The 16700-nt window shown below is 42.2% G+C and overlaps 1 protein-coding gene across 3 annotated transcripts; it reads left to right on the plus strand.

The window, feature by feature from the left end:
• Positions 1-248: 248 nt before the first annotated feature.
• Positions 249-16249, plus strand: IWS1 (interacts with SUPT6H, CTD assembly factor 1). 3 transcript variants are annotated; one of them, XM_058031292.1, is made up of 14 exons: positions 249-340; positions 652-767; positions 6859-7570; positions 8146-8338; positions 8587-8644; positions 8941-9041; positions 9304-9454; positions 10893-10975; positions 11260-11389; positions 12056-12173; positions 12896-13007; positions 13204-13260; positions 13453-13564; positions 14099-16249. In XM_058031292.1, the coding sequence occupies exons 1-14, from the start codon at positions 307-309 to the stop codon at positions 14225-14227; spliced, it is 2106 nt and encodes a 701-aa protein (XP_057887275.1). In that variant the 5' UTR covers positions 249-306; the 3' UTR covers positions 14228-16249. The 3 variants fall into 3 exon arrangements, with proteins under 3 accessions (XP_057887275.1, XP_057887274.1, XP_057887276.1); XM_058031291.1 differs by having other exon boundaries at positions 15821-16249; XM_058031293.1 differs by lacking the exon at positions 249-340 and adding an exon at positions 2765-2819 and having other exon boundaries at positions 682-767; positions 15821-16249.
• Positions 16250-16700: the final 451 nt, after the last annotated feature.

Raw genomic sequence — 16700 nt, forward strand, 5'->3', positions numbered from 1 at the left:
TGAAACCAAGCTATATTCGCAGGATGGGGCTGTGGGGCGGGAGGGAAGCAAAGCGGAGAGGCCGAAGCGTTCCCGGTTTGTTGCGGCCGAGCCCGAGCCCACCGGGCGGGGCCGGCCGGAGCGGCCAGCGCCCCCTGGCGGCCGCTGCCCCGGCGTTCTCGCGAGACCCAGCGCGCCGTGCGCGCGGGGCGGGGGCGCTGCTGGGCGGGGAGGCGCCATCTTGTTCCTGTGCGAGGCGGCGGGGCCGGGCCGGGCCGCGCTGAGGGAGCGCCCGGGGCAGCGCCCGCCGCCACCGCGGGGCGCGGCATGGACTCCCACTACTACGGCGGGGAGCAGTCAGGTAGCGGCGCGGCGCGCAGCACCCTCTGGGGAGGGCGTCGGGCACGGCAGGGCCCGCGGGTTCGGGGGCACAGCGGCGGGGCCGTGGCCCGAGGGCAGCGCCGAGGGCGTTATTTGCAACAGTCCGGTGTCCGGGCAGCGCAGCGGTCGCTCCCCGCTTGGAGCGGGAGGATTTGTGCGCTCCCGGGGCTGGCTGGGGTGCTTTGTTCGGACACCCCCGATTCCCTGCCCCGTTAGAGCGGGAGCCCGCCTGGTTCCCGTGCGGTTCCTTTAAACGCTGAGTTTTACTTTCTTTTTTAAATCTCGGAATAGATGATGGAGGAGCTACTCCAGTGCAAGACGAGCGAGACTCAGGATCTGATGTGGAAGATGAAGGAAACGAACAACATTCTGGATCGGAGAATGGGAGTGTAGGGCACCATTCAGAGGTACTAAGGGAGCTTTATCTAGATAAAGTTTACTCTTTGAATTCTTTTTTGTTGTTGTTTAAAGTGGCATTCTCTCGTAACCGAGACACACCTGTTTATTGAGTTCCTCTTAAGAGTTCCATCGGGCAAAACTTTATTTCCATAAAAAAGCGTTGGATAGTCTCTTGACAAGTACGTTGGCGAGGGTTTGTTTGGTTTTTTTCTTGTTGTGGTAGCACACACTGTTCTGAACTTGAGTAAGTTGTACTCGGTTAGCCTCGATTTCACAGAGATAAAATGTCGGGGTTGTGAGGAATTTGTACCTGAAATTCTGAAGTGCTGTAAAACCACGCACTTTGGAGGTGGTGATTTCCTTAACAGAGAATAAATGCTGTCCCAGCTTTCATGTCAGATGGGGACAGTGACTCTTGAGTCTGCCTTGTGCTGGTTTCCACCTTGTCATTCACAAAGGAGCAGGTTAAGGTGGGACGTGTTTTTCCTCTGAAGTGGTTCCCCCTTGGAGAAGTGTTCAGCACGGAAAGGTTTTGGTCCAGGGTGTTTTCTGGGGCAGAGTCACTTCATTTGTGGATTGACTGGTCTGAGAAGAGATTTTGGTAAAAGAGAAGGCTCCCTTTAGATTTCTAGGGCAGTTTGGGAAGTTGAGATTTAATTTTTAAGAATTGTTTGTGACTCATAATAGAGCTACATCAGGTCTTTGTCAGAAGGAATAATTTTAGCCTGTGAATTCAGATCTTCTGCCAGCCAAGTTACAGAGAACTTTTTGATACTTATAAAAACTGTAGTCAAAGCCATTTCAGAGCATTCTGCTACTCTACTGCATTGTATGGAAAGATCAGGATTTACTGTGACTGGGTTTTCAGTGTTACACATGTTAGAAATTGCTTAAAATGCAGCAAAGGCTGATGTGAGAGAAGGCTTGACTAAACTGGCATAATTTACAATCCTTTTTTTAAAATTCTTTTTTCTTTTTTTTTTGCCCTGCCTTAATTGAATTCATACTTCCCTCAGTGTTAGAAAGTAGATGAAAATTCTATTTTATAAAATGAAAGTTCTTCCCGTGTATTTGAACTTAGTTGTAAAGCACATTTGGAATTTACTTTTTTTGATAGGTGTTGATATTTCCAAGGGAAGAAGCAGATTTGGTATGAGGCAGCATCTGCCACTGTGACAACGACAATTGCAGTGGCAGGAAACACATTTCTCAGGCTGGGAAAAGAACTGTCTGTCTGGAGGAATTTAGTACTTCTGTTTATGAAAGAAAAGTGTGATGAGTGTGTGAAAAGTCACACTGCTGCTACAATGATATTAATCTTTTTCTTCTGTGTCATTGGTTTATGTTTGATTATTGGTTCTTACTTTTCTGAGCACTTCTCTGAGATTTTAATTTTAGTTACTGTGGCAAGGTAGCTGACTGTTGTTTACATCTGCAGCATGTCTTCTTCAGATTTAGGTGAGCAGAAGGTACCAGTTATCACTGTTAACTGGGCCAATTCATGTGCTGAGGTGTCTGTATTTTAAAGACTTTGTTCTGTGATGGTGATTGAATATTCCTCTGTAGGTAAAATACTTCACAAAGCCAATTAAAATAAAAGAGCCAAGCTAAGCCACCTTTTTGAGCAATGCTAAATGAGAGTTGTCAAGCCTTCATGCTTTATTTGATTCAGCTCAAATTAAAACTCAAATATTTTGTTTTGCTGTGAAGTCTTAATTTTTCTTTCCCTCCGTTGAGTTCTCTTTGCACTCAAAAAGCAATAATGTGGAGCAGCCGTCTCTGAAAGGAGTAGCTCCCAGTCATTTGTCATATTATTTACTCTAAATATTCTCTCATCCTCTTATATTCTTCATTTTTAGGAGTGTGTGGGAGAAGTGACACTCAAAGGTAATAAAACCTTTTTAGGCAGACTAATCAGTTAAGTCTGTTTAATTACTATTTTGCCTCTAATTTAGAACTCAGATGTAAAGAACTGAAGTTTTAAAATTTCAAACTTTTCTTTCAGGTTTTTAACTTTAAAGAAAAGGGGAATCCTGAGGAATTACTTATGTAGGTCTCAGGTATGTGGATTTTTCTTTTCCACAATTCTTTTCTGGCTTTCCTTCCCCCAGTCCCACTTTATCTATAAATGTTCTCCTTGATGTCCTTACTGATTCTGCTTTAGACAATTAGAATTAGTTTTAGTACAGTAATGAATCTGAAATCACGTTTACAGTGTTTGTCCAAGTTAGGCTCATACAGAAATCTGTAATAACTTCGTTTTTACACTTCCACCAAGTTGCTGCTGTTTCATGAACTAAGTTGTGGTTAAACTGTGACTGTTAACAAACACAAATATGTGATACCTGAAAAAAAGGAGGAACTTGCTGATATGCCCATGATGGTTGTGTAGGTCGTAGTTTAATGCTCATCTCTCATGAAATTGTAGTGGATGGCTTCCATTTTGTTGAAGTTACTAAATTATCAAAGAAGTAGCTCTTAAAAGTGGCTGCATGTTGATCCAATAAACTGCTTGGTAGCTGTAATTTTTATGTAGAAGTGTAACACTGTAAATTTGATTTTGATATATTCCTTATTTTATACTGTACTAAAGCCTCATGTTATAGAACTCTCATTAAACAAAAATCAAGGACATCTCAATTAAAATGTTTATAGATAAAGAGGAGGAAGAAAAGAAAGCAAAGGAATTAGAGAAAAATGCAGTAGCAATTACCTGAGACCTACTCTTGTTTGAGGATGTCTGATCTTTCAGTCAGTCATTTGAAAATGAAAACTAGAAAACTCAAAAATTACATACTTCATTTCTTTGAAAACAGTTTGTAGAGATGAACAAATAAAAAAGGGAAAGTGAAGACTATCAAGCATACCCAGCAGCATTTTGTCATTTTATGGGGAAGTTGGTCACTTTTTATATCAATTATATTCCAAAGCATGCAGATTCCTGAATTGTGTGCAGCAGCCTCTTGCAGTGTGGGCAGTGGGCAGGTCCTGCCCTGGGCAGCGTCTCAGCTGTGCTGCTGCTGGGGGCTCTGGGGCAGCGCTGCCCTCACTGACAGTGCTGCTGCCTGGCCCAGCTCTCCTCAGCGGGCTCCAGGGCTGGTGCCCGTGTGCCCAGAGTGAGCGTGCAGGGACAGCTGTGTGCCCAGAGTGAGCGTGCAGGGACAGGTGTGTGCCCAGAGTGTGCAGGGACAGCTGTGTGCCCAGAGTGAGCGTGCAGGGACAGGTGTGTGCCCAGAGTGAGTGTGCAGGGACGGCTGTGTGCCCAGAGTGTGCAAGGACAGGTGTGTGCCCAGAGTGAGTGTGCAGGGATGGCTGTGTGCCCAGAGTGAGTGTGCAGGGACAGCTGTGTGCCCAGAGTGAGCGTGCAGGGACAGGTGTGTGCCCAGAGTGAGCGTGCAGGGACAGCTGTGTGCCCAGAGTGAGTGTGCAGGGACAGCTGTGTGCCCAGAGTGAGCGTGCAGGGACAGCTGTGTGCCCAGAGTGAGCGTGCAGGGACAGCCGAGTGTGCAGGGACACCCCTGTGCCCCGAGTGTGCAGGGACACCCACCCGTGTCACCTTGTGTGCTCACACTGGAGCAGCTGAGCTGCTCTGACCACTGGCTGAGTCTGACTGCGGGGTGTCTGCTCTCCCCCACCAGACATCTTCATTCTCAGCAGGGATTGTCACTTTGCAGTAACAGGTTAAAGATGTGGGATCCTGTGATAATCTCCAGTAATAAAGCTCTGTAATTACAGTGTCTTCTCCCCAAGGTTTTGCATGAGAAGTTCTTTGTAATTTAGTGATTAATTTTGAACAGGTGCATGTATAACCTGCAGCCACACTTCTGACCTTAGAAATATGAAGAATCATTGCTGATTCTTGTTGGTTCTTAATTTTGTTTATTTGCTCACCAAAGAATTCCTAAACTGGAAGCTGGGAAGGTGATGGTCCTAATATCTTAAAGAGTACTATTTTTATTAATTTCCTTGGGTTTGTTTAGCAAAATCCTTTATTACCGCTGACATACTTATCAGTACTGTTCAGCATTCACCATCTGACTTTGAGAGAAGACAGGCAAGCCCACACAAAATACAGTAACAAAAATTATTTAATTCTTGTTTTTCTACCATTTTAGATACCAGTTAGATTTCAGTGTTTCTCAGTGACCTTACCTGTAACTGCTGTGCAATCTGCTTTCTGTTCTGTTCCAGCTGCAGTTTTCTTTAGTCTAAAGTAATACAGTCAGGGAAGATCTGTCACATACACCTGTGATAGGTTTATATGGGTTATACTAGGCAGGAGAAGGGCAATCAAAGTGATTTTTTGGTAAGGGAATAAAATATTAACAAGCAGAGGGCAGTTGAGTGCATCCTAGATTCTGTCACTTCCTAATATTAATATTTCCTTAGAATTCCAGATTCAGGTTTTGACGGAACCATGTTTCCTTTCTGTGAGGAGAAATGAGAATTTCTGAATATGAAAGATTCCAAAGATGCAGTGCTGTAGAGACAGGAACAAGCAGCAGAGAGAAAACAACTTTGATTGTCACAGCAGCTGTTTGTAGTTAGCATTAAATAACAAGGAATTAGTGAAGTCATATTTGTAGTGCATGTTTTAAAATTTCATGGTCCTGGGTTTTTTTTTCATTGTTCAGTAACACTGTTAGTCATTCTGCAGTAATTTAGATGATCTTTATCAAGTGCTAGCCAAAGAAATAAGTATATGAAGTCCAAAGTCTTAAAAAGCAATGCTCTTTGCCACTTAACATAATTATGGAGGAAGTAGTTCCTACAAGCAGTTGAAATTAATTTTATTTAAAATTCTTCCTGCCTCATGCATTTTAAAGATCAATAGTATTCTTTGTTGTAGGTGTAGGGCAGCTACACCTACATTTTTTTATGGGTCTGGATGTGGGAGTAGAACAACGAGAGAAAATAAAAATAGAAAGTCTGTTTCCAAAGAAATTGAATTGCAGAAGAAAAAGATTTGGAAACTTCAGGACATGTAGGTCTTAAAGCATCTCCTATCACAATAAATACTCAGTTTGCAAGTAGAAAAAGTTTATAGCTGAGACAGAATGACTGAGGAAAGCCTGATTGAGGCTTTGAGTTGAGTATGCTAAAGAGAAGTTCCTTGTACAATGCTGTTGTTTTCAGCTGAAAACAGGATTATGGTGACAGTAGCTGTGGGAGCTGAATTAATGGAATGAGTTTTCAAGTCTAATTTCATATTCTCAGGTAAATGCAATTGAGATTTTTTTCCCAAGTAGATTTTGGATGTTGGAGATAAACAATGATGCTGTAAGTAATTATACTTAGTAAGGTGGTTTCTGAGATGTTCTCTTAAAAATGGAGCATGTGCCTCAATATTTCTTGGTGTGTAGAAAAGTCAAAGGATTGTTTCAGTTCTGAAGTTGCCAGGTGGGTGTGTTTGTGCATGGATTATCTTGGGTGTCTGGATAAGCATGGGAGCTGTCAGCACAGAGGAGAGAGCTGTTGAATCAAACACAATGACTGTTAACAGTTATACTCTGAAAGGTCTGACTAAAACTTTATTCTTGTCTTTTGCTAGGCTTTTGCTCTTGAGTTGTTCTTAAATAGGTTTCCTCGACAAAGAAGGAACAGGCGTTAGCTTCATTTGGAGCATAATGCCTGTGCTGTTTCAGTAAGGTGTACTTCACACAGGAAACATCTGTTTGAGATCTTCAGGAAAATAAAATGACAAATGCAAGATACTCTTTCTTGCTTTGTTACTGGAAATTTCAACTAAACCACTTTGAAGGCCTGACCTATTAAAATAAAAGCACTAAGCCTTTACCCTTGAGCAGCTGGACCCTTCTTAGAAATGCTCATTTAAGTGTTCTGTGAATTCTGTTACCACTTTCAAAATACCATGGAGCTGCAGGATGGACATACTTCCATTGATAATACTTTTTTGATGTGAAGTATTTGATAGTATTTTGATGCAGATTGTCTAATTATTTTTACATAGACACTATTTCAGTTTGCAGCACCTTGGGTAATCACATTGGAGGAAGGACAAGCAAAAATACAGAACATCTTTTCTTTACTTTTTAAGGTGTTTTTGCTTAGTTGTCTGAGATTATTTTTCTGTTTCAGAATGAACACAGTGATGGAGAAGATGATGGGCAAGGCGTAGAGCCTCATATGACAGACTCTGAAAATGAAGATAACCCAAGGCAAAAAGAAAGTGACTCAGATAATGAGGAGCCCCCAAATCACAATGTGAGTGATTCAGAAAATGAAGCAGCTCATGGAGAGAAGGACAGTGACTCTGATACTGAGGACCGTCCAAACCGGCATTTAAGTGACTCTGAAAATGAAGAGACCTTAAATCATCGAGCGAGTGACTCTGACAATGGAGACCCTCCAAGGGATCACAGCAGTGATTTTGAAAATGAGGAATCACACAAGCAGGCAGCCAGTGACTCTGAGAGTGAGGAGCTCCAGAAGCAGGCAGCCAGCGACTCTGAGAGTGAGGAGCTCCAGAAGCAGGCAGCCAGTGACTCCGAGAGTGAGGAGCCTCAGAAGCAGCCAGCCAGCGACTCGGAGAGCGAGGATGTGTCCAGACACAAGCAGATAGAGTCTGAAGATAGTGATGGGGAGGACAGGAAGGAAAAGGTGCAGAATGACTCTCATCATTCAGATAATGAACATGTAAGGAAAGGATTTCAGGGCTCTGACAGTGAAGACGAAGCTCCTAAGAGACGTAAAATATCAGACAGTGATGAAGATGAAAAAGAGGAAGAAAAGACAGTGAAGAGGAAAACAGCCATCCTTTCTGATAGTGAGGATGACAATGAGAAAACACGTAAGAAACTATACTGTGCTGTGACAGGTAGTGGTGTGAAAGTTAAATCATTGCTTTTGTGTGAATAAAGCATCTTAAGTTGAGAAACCATAAATCAGATTTCGTTTTGGAGCAGAACTGCATTTGCAGAGGCTGTTGTTCTGACTGCTTTGCTGTGTGAATGTGTATCTAACACTTCTGAGTAATAAGTAGGTCTAACAAAAGACTGTAAGGATCTAACTGGCATCTGGTGACATGATAGTTTGTTATTTATTTACTTCATTGCTGGTTCTCTAGTAATTTTTTCCTGTGTGTTTTTTTCATATACTGGAGGTGAGAGATTTGAAATTGCAATTTTTTTCTGTGTTTTTTTCATATACTGGAGGTGAGAGATTTGAAATTGCAATTTTTTTTTTATGAATAGATGTGGTGTATGGAAGCTCCATTTGCTGATTTAATAAAACACTTCAGAATGGATATGCTTTTTAGGAAATGGCAATGGTCTGGTGTTGGAAGACTAGTCAGAGATTAATTTGAGAGTAACAGTTGTCCCCTCTGTTACTGGGACATGTAGTAATGCTCCTTTCTGCTGGCAGCTGCAAAAAAGGTACGAATCCTTTCTGATGCTGAAGAATCGGACAGTGACGCTGCTTCAGAGAAATCTGACAAAAGGAAGAAAAATGCTGTATCCGATAGTGAGGAGGAGGAAGAAGAAGGAAAAGAGGATGCTGGGAAGAAAAAAGGGAAAGATCTGTTTGGCAGTGACAGTGAATCTGGAAATGAACAAGAGTAAGTGGAAAAGAATATGAATTCTATTGGGGCTTTAGACAGGGGGAGTGATGGGGAATGGAAAACCATGGTGAATGGATAAATCCCAACCAGAGAATGACTGTTCACCTTCATTGGTGGCATGAAGAGAAAGGTCAGTAGAAGGAGACAGAACAAAAGGGAGATCTTCATACAGTCATTAGAGATTTTGCAGAAAAGGCACATCTTGTTGTAGTCGAAGTAGATAAATGTGGCTGTTACCTTCACAGGAACCTGATTGCAGATATATTTGGAGAATCTGGTGATGAGGAAGAGGAGGAATTTACGGTAAGTGTTACTGTGGATGTCTCCTGTTGATCTGAAGAGAATGTATATGCTGCATCAGGTCAGTTTTGTATCTACCAGACTCACTGGGATGCTCTTTGGGTTAAATAACATTTACAGCTCATCTTCTCATCTTTTGGGAGAATTGTTGGTGTGACAGTAGTCACAGGGGGAATAAAAAAGACTGTTCATCTTTCTAGATCCTCTGAAGACTTACCTGAAGATTTTTTAGTGTCAGCTACCTGAGTAGATGCTCAATCCTGATCCATACACTGATTTGCACTCTCTGTACTCATCAGGGTTTTAACCAGGAGGATTTGGAGGAAGAGAAAGGTGATGGAGATATGAAGGAGACAGCAGATGAATCAGACTCTGATGATAACATCAAAAGAGGGAAGCAGTAAGTCATTGTGTTACATATTCCTTTGTTAATGCCAGAGTTTGGTGAAAGGGCATTATGGACCCTGGATATTGCAGGTGTGCACATGTTGGGTATTACAGCAAGGTCTGGAGCCATTGGAGCCCTTTACTAGTTTTGCATTTTGCATACTGAGGATAATTAATTATCTCACTGGGACCTTGAGACACAGTGTTTGTGCACGAGAGAAACACAAAATTATTTCCTGCCCAGGCCCATCATTAACACTGTGGTTGTGTTTCAGCATGGACTTCATGTCAGATTTTGACATGATGCTGCAGAGGAAGAAGAGCATGAGCGGCAAGCGCAGGCGGAACCGTGACGGGGGCACTTTCATCAGTGATGCAGATGATGTGGTCAGTGCCATGATTGTGAAGATGAATGAAGCTGCTGAGGTCAGTTTTCCAGGCTCCAAACACACCTTGAAATTCAGTTCCCTTCTATGGGAAAACTGTGTGATTAATAAGATAGAAAAATCTGGCTTGTATTCAGCAGGAGTAATCGGTACACTATGGAAAGCTTCTAATATCTGTATAACCCTAAATGTTATTTTGCTGTTCTAAATGAAAACACTGTTGAAATTTTGATAGAGTGCTAATTTTTAAATATTAAAATTAGGTCAATTGCTAAACTTCCATCCGCTGAGATTAACTTCTTTAAAAAGGGATATATAGGTGCTCTGTAAACCACCTGGTAGTATGTTAAATACTGAGAAAGGGACTATGCTTTAATTTCATTATGATGTTACTGGCATGTGTCATACTTGGGTATTTGTTTCTGAGAAGAGTCCTTTTCCAAATAGCTTGAATGACAGTGCTGTGGTAATGACATCAGAATAAAGATTCATGGGACCTTCTGCCTTTTTCTAGGAGAAATGTTTAGTATCTTCCTGTGGAAGGTTATTTGGGATCTTGCTTTTTGCCCGGTGTCTTCTGTTTTGTTGGAGTAGCAATCAAGTTAATAAACAGCAAAACACATTAAAACCAATTGAGGGATATACATGACTTTAGAAACTAGAAGAGCTTTACAAATAGCAACAACAAAAGCATCTGTCTGAGAACAAGATCTGGATAATGAGTTCAGAAAGATGGGAAGAGTAAGAAAGCAATCTGGAAGGCAACTGAAACTTCTTGGGCTTGACAGGAAAGCCTTTCTCAGACAAGATGACAGCCAGATGTTTCAAATGGGGTGTCAAAGTTGGAAGTACAGGGGCAGGAAGAGGGAAGGAGATGCATTAGAAGAATCTTCTCCCTTGAAATAAAACAAACATTGCACAGAGTGAGCCTTCAGTGGATTAGGACAAATAGAAAGGAATTACCGGAGCTGGACAGAAATCTGTTGATTGCATTGGATGGTTTTGGTATGGGTTACAAGTTTTGAATAGATGGTGATAGTCAGGCCTTGGATGGAAGTAATTTTGAAATGACACAGGTGAAAATACATGTTCTCCCTTCCCATTGTTCTGCTTAGCTATTTTTCTGTTTTTCAGGTGAGGCTTTACTAAGAAAGTGTTATCTGTGCACAGTATAGAGGACCTCCAGTTATTGTAGTCAGTCTAAGTCATGAAGTGGAAAAAAAAGAGTAAATTTAGGAGCACTCTCCTAATGTGATGCTTTATTGGGAAATACTGACTAAAGTGATGACCCTTTTTTCAGAGAAGTTGTTGCATAATTGTTGGTGAGCTGTGGAGCAGGGGACAAAATTAGTGTAATCCCTCCAAAGTTGCACTTCTAGTTTAATAGAGTAGTCTTTTTCTTTGTAAGTGTTGCAAAGAATGGGAGTTGCTGATTTCTTTCTTTGATTAACTTGTGCTGATTCTTCAACTCTCTACAGGAGGATCGTCAGCTGAATACGCAAAAGAAACCAGCACTGAAGAAATTAACTTTGCTACCAACTGTAGTTATGCATCTTAAAAAGTGAGTTGTCATTCTAGTTAACTGCAACCCTGGGCAATAGTCAGAATTTGTAAGATTCCATGGAGTTATACTACAGCTATACTGAATATGCAGAAAAACACTATTTTTATTCCAAGTAAATGCTGAAGCTAGGTGACCTCAAAAACATAAAATTATACATAATTTTCCCTCTCAAATTTAACATGAAAGAAACTCAATTATGCTATTTTCCTGAGGGGACATCACAACTTGAGATGTTGCTATATGACATGACTTACGGGCTTCTCTTAATTTAAACCTTTTAGGCAGGATCTCAAAGAAACTTTCATCGATAGTGGTGTTATGTCTGCCATCAAAGAGTGGCTTTCTCCTCTACCAGACCGAAGTCTGCCAGCACTAAAGATAAGAGAGGAGCTTCTGAAGATCCTGCAAGAGGTTTGGACCTGACTTTCCACATTTGATTTGGAGCTTGTCCACAGTTTTACAGTCATGTGCTTTAGGGAAATGTGAGGTGATAAATGAACTGCAGCTCTGCCAATGGGCTGTGCAGTGAAACACGCAAGGAAGCAACCTGCACAACAGGTGTGCTTGTGCAAAAGAGTGTAGGTGATTTGGCCCTGCCTTCCTGTTTCAGGTTTATATCCAAATTTAGGTGAAGAGTTGCTTGCTATGCATCCCTGAATTTTTTTCCCTTGTGATCCCTTCTCTTTTCTGCTCTGTTACAGTGTGCAGTGCACACACTCAGTGTAGGCTTTCGGTGTCTTTGGCTAAGCTGATTGCTTGAGTGTCTTTGCCATGTAAGTTTTTATTTATAGAATGAATGATTTGAAGGCAGTAGCATAGTTTTGGGGTAATTTAAACTAGAGAGCATTTGGAATAAAAATTTCTAGAAAGCTACCTAATTTTGTGTATAAACCAAGAATGTTATGGCAGATTGCTAGATTTAGGTGTTTGATACTTTAAACAATTCCCAGTGGGACAACGAAAACCTTAAATTTTCTAAGCTGGTAGAAGTGAAAGGTATTTCTGCAAAGTTCAATGACACCATTAATGTTCAGACATAATTTATTGTTGTTATCTGACTTTTCCTTTTGTCTGCAGCTGCCCAGCGTGAGCCAGGAGACTCTGAAGCACAGCGGCATTGGACGGGCTGTGATGTACCTGTACAAACACCCCAAGGAGTCGAGACCGAACAAGGACATGGCTGGGAAGCTGATCAGTATGTAAACGTGCCTGTGATCTCTGAGATCCCTCTGGTGATGAGTGGAACTTCTGCTTTGGTTTCTGATGCACTGCTGTTGTCTGTAGAAAAGATTCTGCAGTGTAGGAACCTCACTGATGTGTTTCATAACTCTGTACAGCTCTTAACAAGTACTGTTACATTGGCTTCTGCATGCGCCTGTTCCATTGTCTTAAGCCAGAGGATGGCATTTGTTTTGCTGGGTTCTCTCTTGGCTCATGGTCCAGATCGTTTGTATATGCTGAAAAGGCAGGAAGGTGCTGCCAGAGGGCTGTTTATTCCATGGACTTCAGAGAGAACTGAGCTGACTGACATTCATTTACTACTCAGTTGTACTCCATGTGGAGTGCATTCCATCCAGAATGGCTGCAGACTGATGATAAACTTACATTCTTTAGGACCTTTTCTGCATATTTCTAAAACAGCATTCCTGAGTTGTGCAGGAGGTCCTGACACTGAGTATTCTTTCTGAGAGCTTGGAGATGTTCTAGAAGAGCAGGCAACAAAGAGACTTTGGGGATGAAAGCTCTTGTTTTCTGTTCACAAGGCTGGTTTTCCATTAAATACTAAGGGCTCAAAAATCATTTGGTTGAAAGGAAGCATAAATACTTGGCACAAACTTTCAAAGCTGTACTTGATCACCAGAGTGGTTTAAGAGAAACAAAAGCCTGGTCTTTGTTAACTAATAATTTTTTTAATAGATGAATGGTCTCGACCCATTTTTGGCCTTACCTCAAACTACAAAGGCATGACCAGAGAAGAGAGAGAACAGAGAGATTTGGAACAGATGCCTCATCGAAGGAAAATGAGCAGGTAGGAATAGCAGGCAGAAACATGGAATTCTTTAAGGCTCCCTCAAGAGAAACCAAGTGGTGTGTAAATACTAAAGGAAATAAAAAGGGTAAAAGGGTAGTCAGTTAAAGTCTCTCTTATCTTCTAACATACTTTATTGTTTTTTAAATTTCTTTCTCTGTGTATAGATGCCTATAAATATTTATTTTTCTTGCAGCTCTGGTGGTCAGACTCCCCGTAGGGATCTGGAGAAAGTATTAACAGGAGAAGAAAAGTAAGTTGGATATATAAATAGTTTGTTGGGGTTTTTTTAAGTGAAATATTGTGGTGGCACTACTACTGTGGAATTTCTGTAGAGGTTTTAGAGGCAGTGGTATATAGTGTGTTTCAGAGGACAGCACACTGGGTGGCTTTACTTCTTTCTGGATAAGATCTGTCCATAACAGTCATATCCTTTTTTCCACAGGGCTCTCAGGCCCGGGGACCCTGGGTTCTGTGCCCGTGCCAGGGTCCCAATGCCCTCCAACAAAGACTACGTCGTCAGGCCCAAGTGGAACGTGGAGATGGAGTCCTCCAGGGTAAGCACTGCCAGTGGCCTGGTGACTGTTCCTAGGCCTGGGCATCTGTCACCATATCACCATGGTTACTGTACAGGAGGGTAGTTCTTTCAAGGGCCTCTTGTAGTGAGTGTGGACAGTAAGCTCATCACGTGTTTTCACAGGAAAATATCTCTGACCAAAAAGAGATTTTTGAGTTAACTTTTCTAGAATTTCTCTCTCAGGTGAGAATGTGATTGCAGGCCTCTTGCTTTAAAGCATTTTGAGCTAAAGCTGCAGTTCAGTACCTGTGTCACTGCACTGATGTTTTTATACCTCTCCCAGCTTTTGTATCATGTTCTGATAATATTCGAGTTTGGGAAACTTTTGAGGTTTTGGTAAACACGAACAGCTTCCATGGAGGCCTTTGTGTTGCTTTGTCTTCATCCATCTACTCATACAGTTTCATTTAAAGGGGTATATGTGGTAGAATGTGTGTAAGTGGGAGAAGTAACAATTGCTGTGCTGTCTGCTGTTCTTTCTCCTTCTGTCCATTAATTGAGATGTTGTTTCTAGCCCGGGACTATTAAGAGAGGTATTAGTCGCTTGGAAAAGCACAAGAGACGGTTTGCTGAACAGAAACGACTCAGCAAAGTGCATCGGGCCATCAAGTTCAGCATTGAAGGCAACAGGATGCCCCTGTAGCCATTCCACTGCCTTCCCAAGTTGGAGAGGTATCCCTCGAGGGAGGTGTGAACAGTGCATGTGCTCCAGCTGTTGGCAGTTTGCACATGCAGGACAGGAGTGTGTACACCCTAACTTTAACCTGGAAAACTCTCCTTGAATTCTCTCATGTCTGTACTGTGACCTACAAGGGAACTTGTACAGGAGAAAACAGGCTCTAGCACATAACCTCTGCCATGGCTCCTGCCTGCACAGCTTCAGGGTACCCAAATGACAGGAGTTCAGCGAAAATACCTGTGCTCAAAACCAGCTTTGCACCACCTGTGGTTTTGAATGCTGCTCTGACACAATTAGGTTTTCCAGATTCACCTGAAGCAACACATGGGCATTCTTAGCCCTTGGTACAGGAGCTCGTGTCACTGCATGCAGTGTCTGTGGCTGACCTCTGACTGGGGCACAGTGAGGTGTTTTTCACACCTGCTCCTGCAAGGAAGTAGAATGATGTGAGACAATAGGGGTGGCTGATGGGAGCTACAGAATGAGACCAGGGGGAGAAGAATCCTCTGCTGTGAGTGTGGGTTAGGAGAACATGCATCAATGGGAATTGCTTTGACAGTTCCTGGTCTGCATTTCAGTGCTGTAAGCAGGGCTGCCACAAGCTAACAGTGACAGGAAGAGGTGAGCACAAGCCATAGATAACTGTTGACTTCATATTAAGCTTCATATTGATTTGTTTTTAAAAAGATATTTTCTTAAACATCACTGTGAAATTTTAGGTATAATTTCAATGAATAGTGAACAGATTTATGAGTAAACCTTATTTAAAATCAGCATGTCAGGAGCACCTTCCTTAGCCATGGGAACAAGTTTCTAATGGATGTGTTTTTCAGATCCTAAGTAGCATGTTTTGGATATCACTGTTTCTCCCAACCTTAAAAGTGTCACGTTTCCATCACTTCCTGTTTCTGTTGTCTAGTTAAGGAAAATTGCCTTCTGGGAAGCACTGGCTATGGCTTGGAAGGTCCTTGCTGTTTGTCTTCAGTGGTGTTTCAGCACACCATCACTGAATTAATCTGTGCAGAATAACTGTTACGCCACCTGGTTTTCATTTGCAGTTCAAACACAGAGATGAAATGCAGTGCTTGTATGGTCAGTTTAGGCATTTCTTTTTGCTACCCCCTACACTGCCTTTGTTCAGTGATCCCTTGTTTTCTCAATACTAATCCCTGATCTTTAAAATAAACGGCAGCCTGAAATTGATGTGTCGGCCTTAGTCACAGTGTATCTGTGTCTAACCCTCCTGCAAGAAGTCCAGAGTGATGACACTGGTGCCCTGTGGTTCTGACAGCTGCAGCCAATAGATACAAAATTTCCACATGGTACCCAGCTCTGCAGTGATTGACCCTGCACTGTGATGGCTGTGAGTGCCACTGCCTCCAGCCCAGCCCTGCAGACACTGGGGGGCATTTTCCCCTTCTGGGAGAACAGACAGAGCAGCTGGGCCCAGTGGCTCCCCCAGCTCCTTGCCAGGCGCAGCCTCGCATGTGCCGCTTGCCTTGGACCTCTGGGGCCTCTGCTTTTTTTCAGTGGTAATTATTAGTTTTATTTTTTAAGTTCCAGGGGACCTCTAAGAAAGGGGTGAGTCGACTGGACAAACAGATGCGGAAATTCACAGATATCAGGAAAAAAAGCAGAACGGCCCATGCAGTGAAAATCAGCATTGAGGGCAATAAGATGCCATTGTGACCCTTCACAGAATGCCCCATGAGCTCTGCTGTAAGACAATACACCCACAGACTCTTTGGAGACCTTTAAATTTTTTAACTTGTTTGGGGTGGGTTTGGTTTTTTAGTTTGTTTTTTAAGTGAACCCTTAAAATTGTTGGTTCAGATTCTGGTAGAAGATGTTGTCTGAGGACTGTGAATATGGGGACTCCTTTCTCCTGATTGTATTTAAACTGGCCCTGTTGTGTCCTTTGTACAGATCATGTATTTGTTGTATTGCAACACTTTAAAAAATAAAACATCTGGGTTTTTTTTGGGAGGGGACTGCTTGTTCATTGCTCAGATGAAGGTATACACAGACCACCTGGGATGTGGAAAAACTGAGGGGTTATTTTTTTGTTCAACTTTGTCCATTTTATTCACTGCTTTATTAATAAGTTGTTATGTCTTTGGAGATCTGCATCTATTGCTTTTGATTTAGAAGTATTGATTGTGTTCCATGCAAAGGATTTTCTTTTCACGAAGACTAATGTAAAAAGAAAGCAAAGAGATTGAGCACTAAAAATTCCAGCAGCTTCCAGCTAAAATGTCACTGTGGCTTACCAGTGAGTTTGCAAAAGTCTGTTTTACCAGTGGGAAGGAGAACATTCTTATGTTAGAGAGGATTATGCTGTTTCTTTGTTCCTGCTGCTACAGACTGACAGTAGAATAACATCTGGTACTCTGTGGCTTCTTTGCCTCTATCTCTGAAAATGGCTGTCTCTGCTGAG

Source organism: Melospiza georgiana, chromosome 10 (assembly GCF_028018845.1).
Source record: "Melospiza georgiana isolate bMelGeo1 chromosome 10, bMelGeo1.pri, whole genome shotgun sequence".
Taxonomy (NCBI): Eukaryota; Metazoa; Chordata; class Aves; order Passeriformes; family Passerellidae; genus Melospiza; species Melospiza georgiana.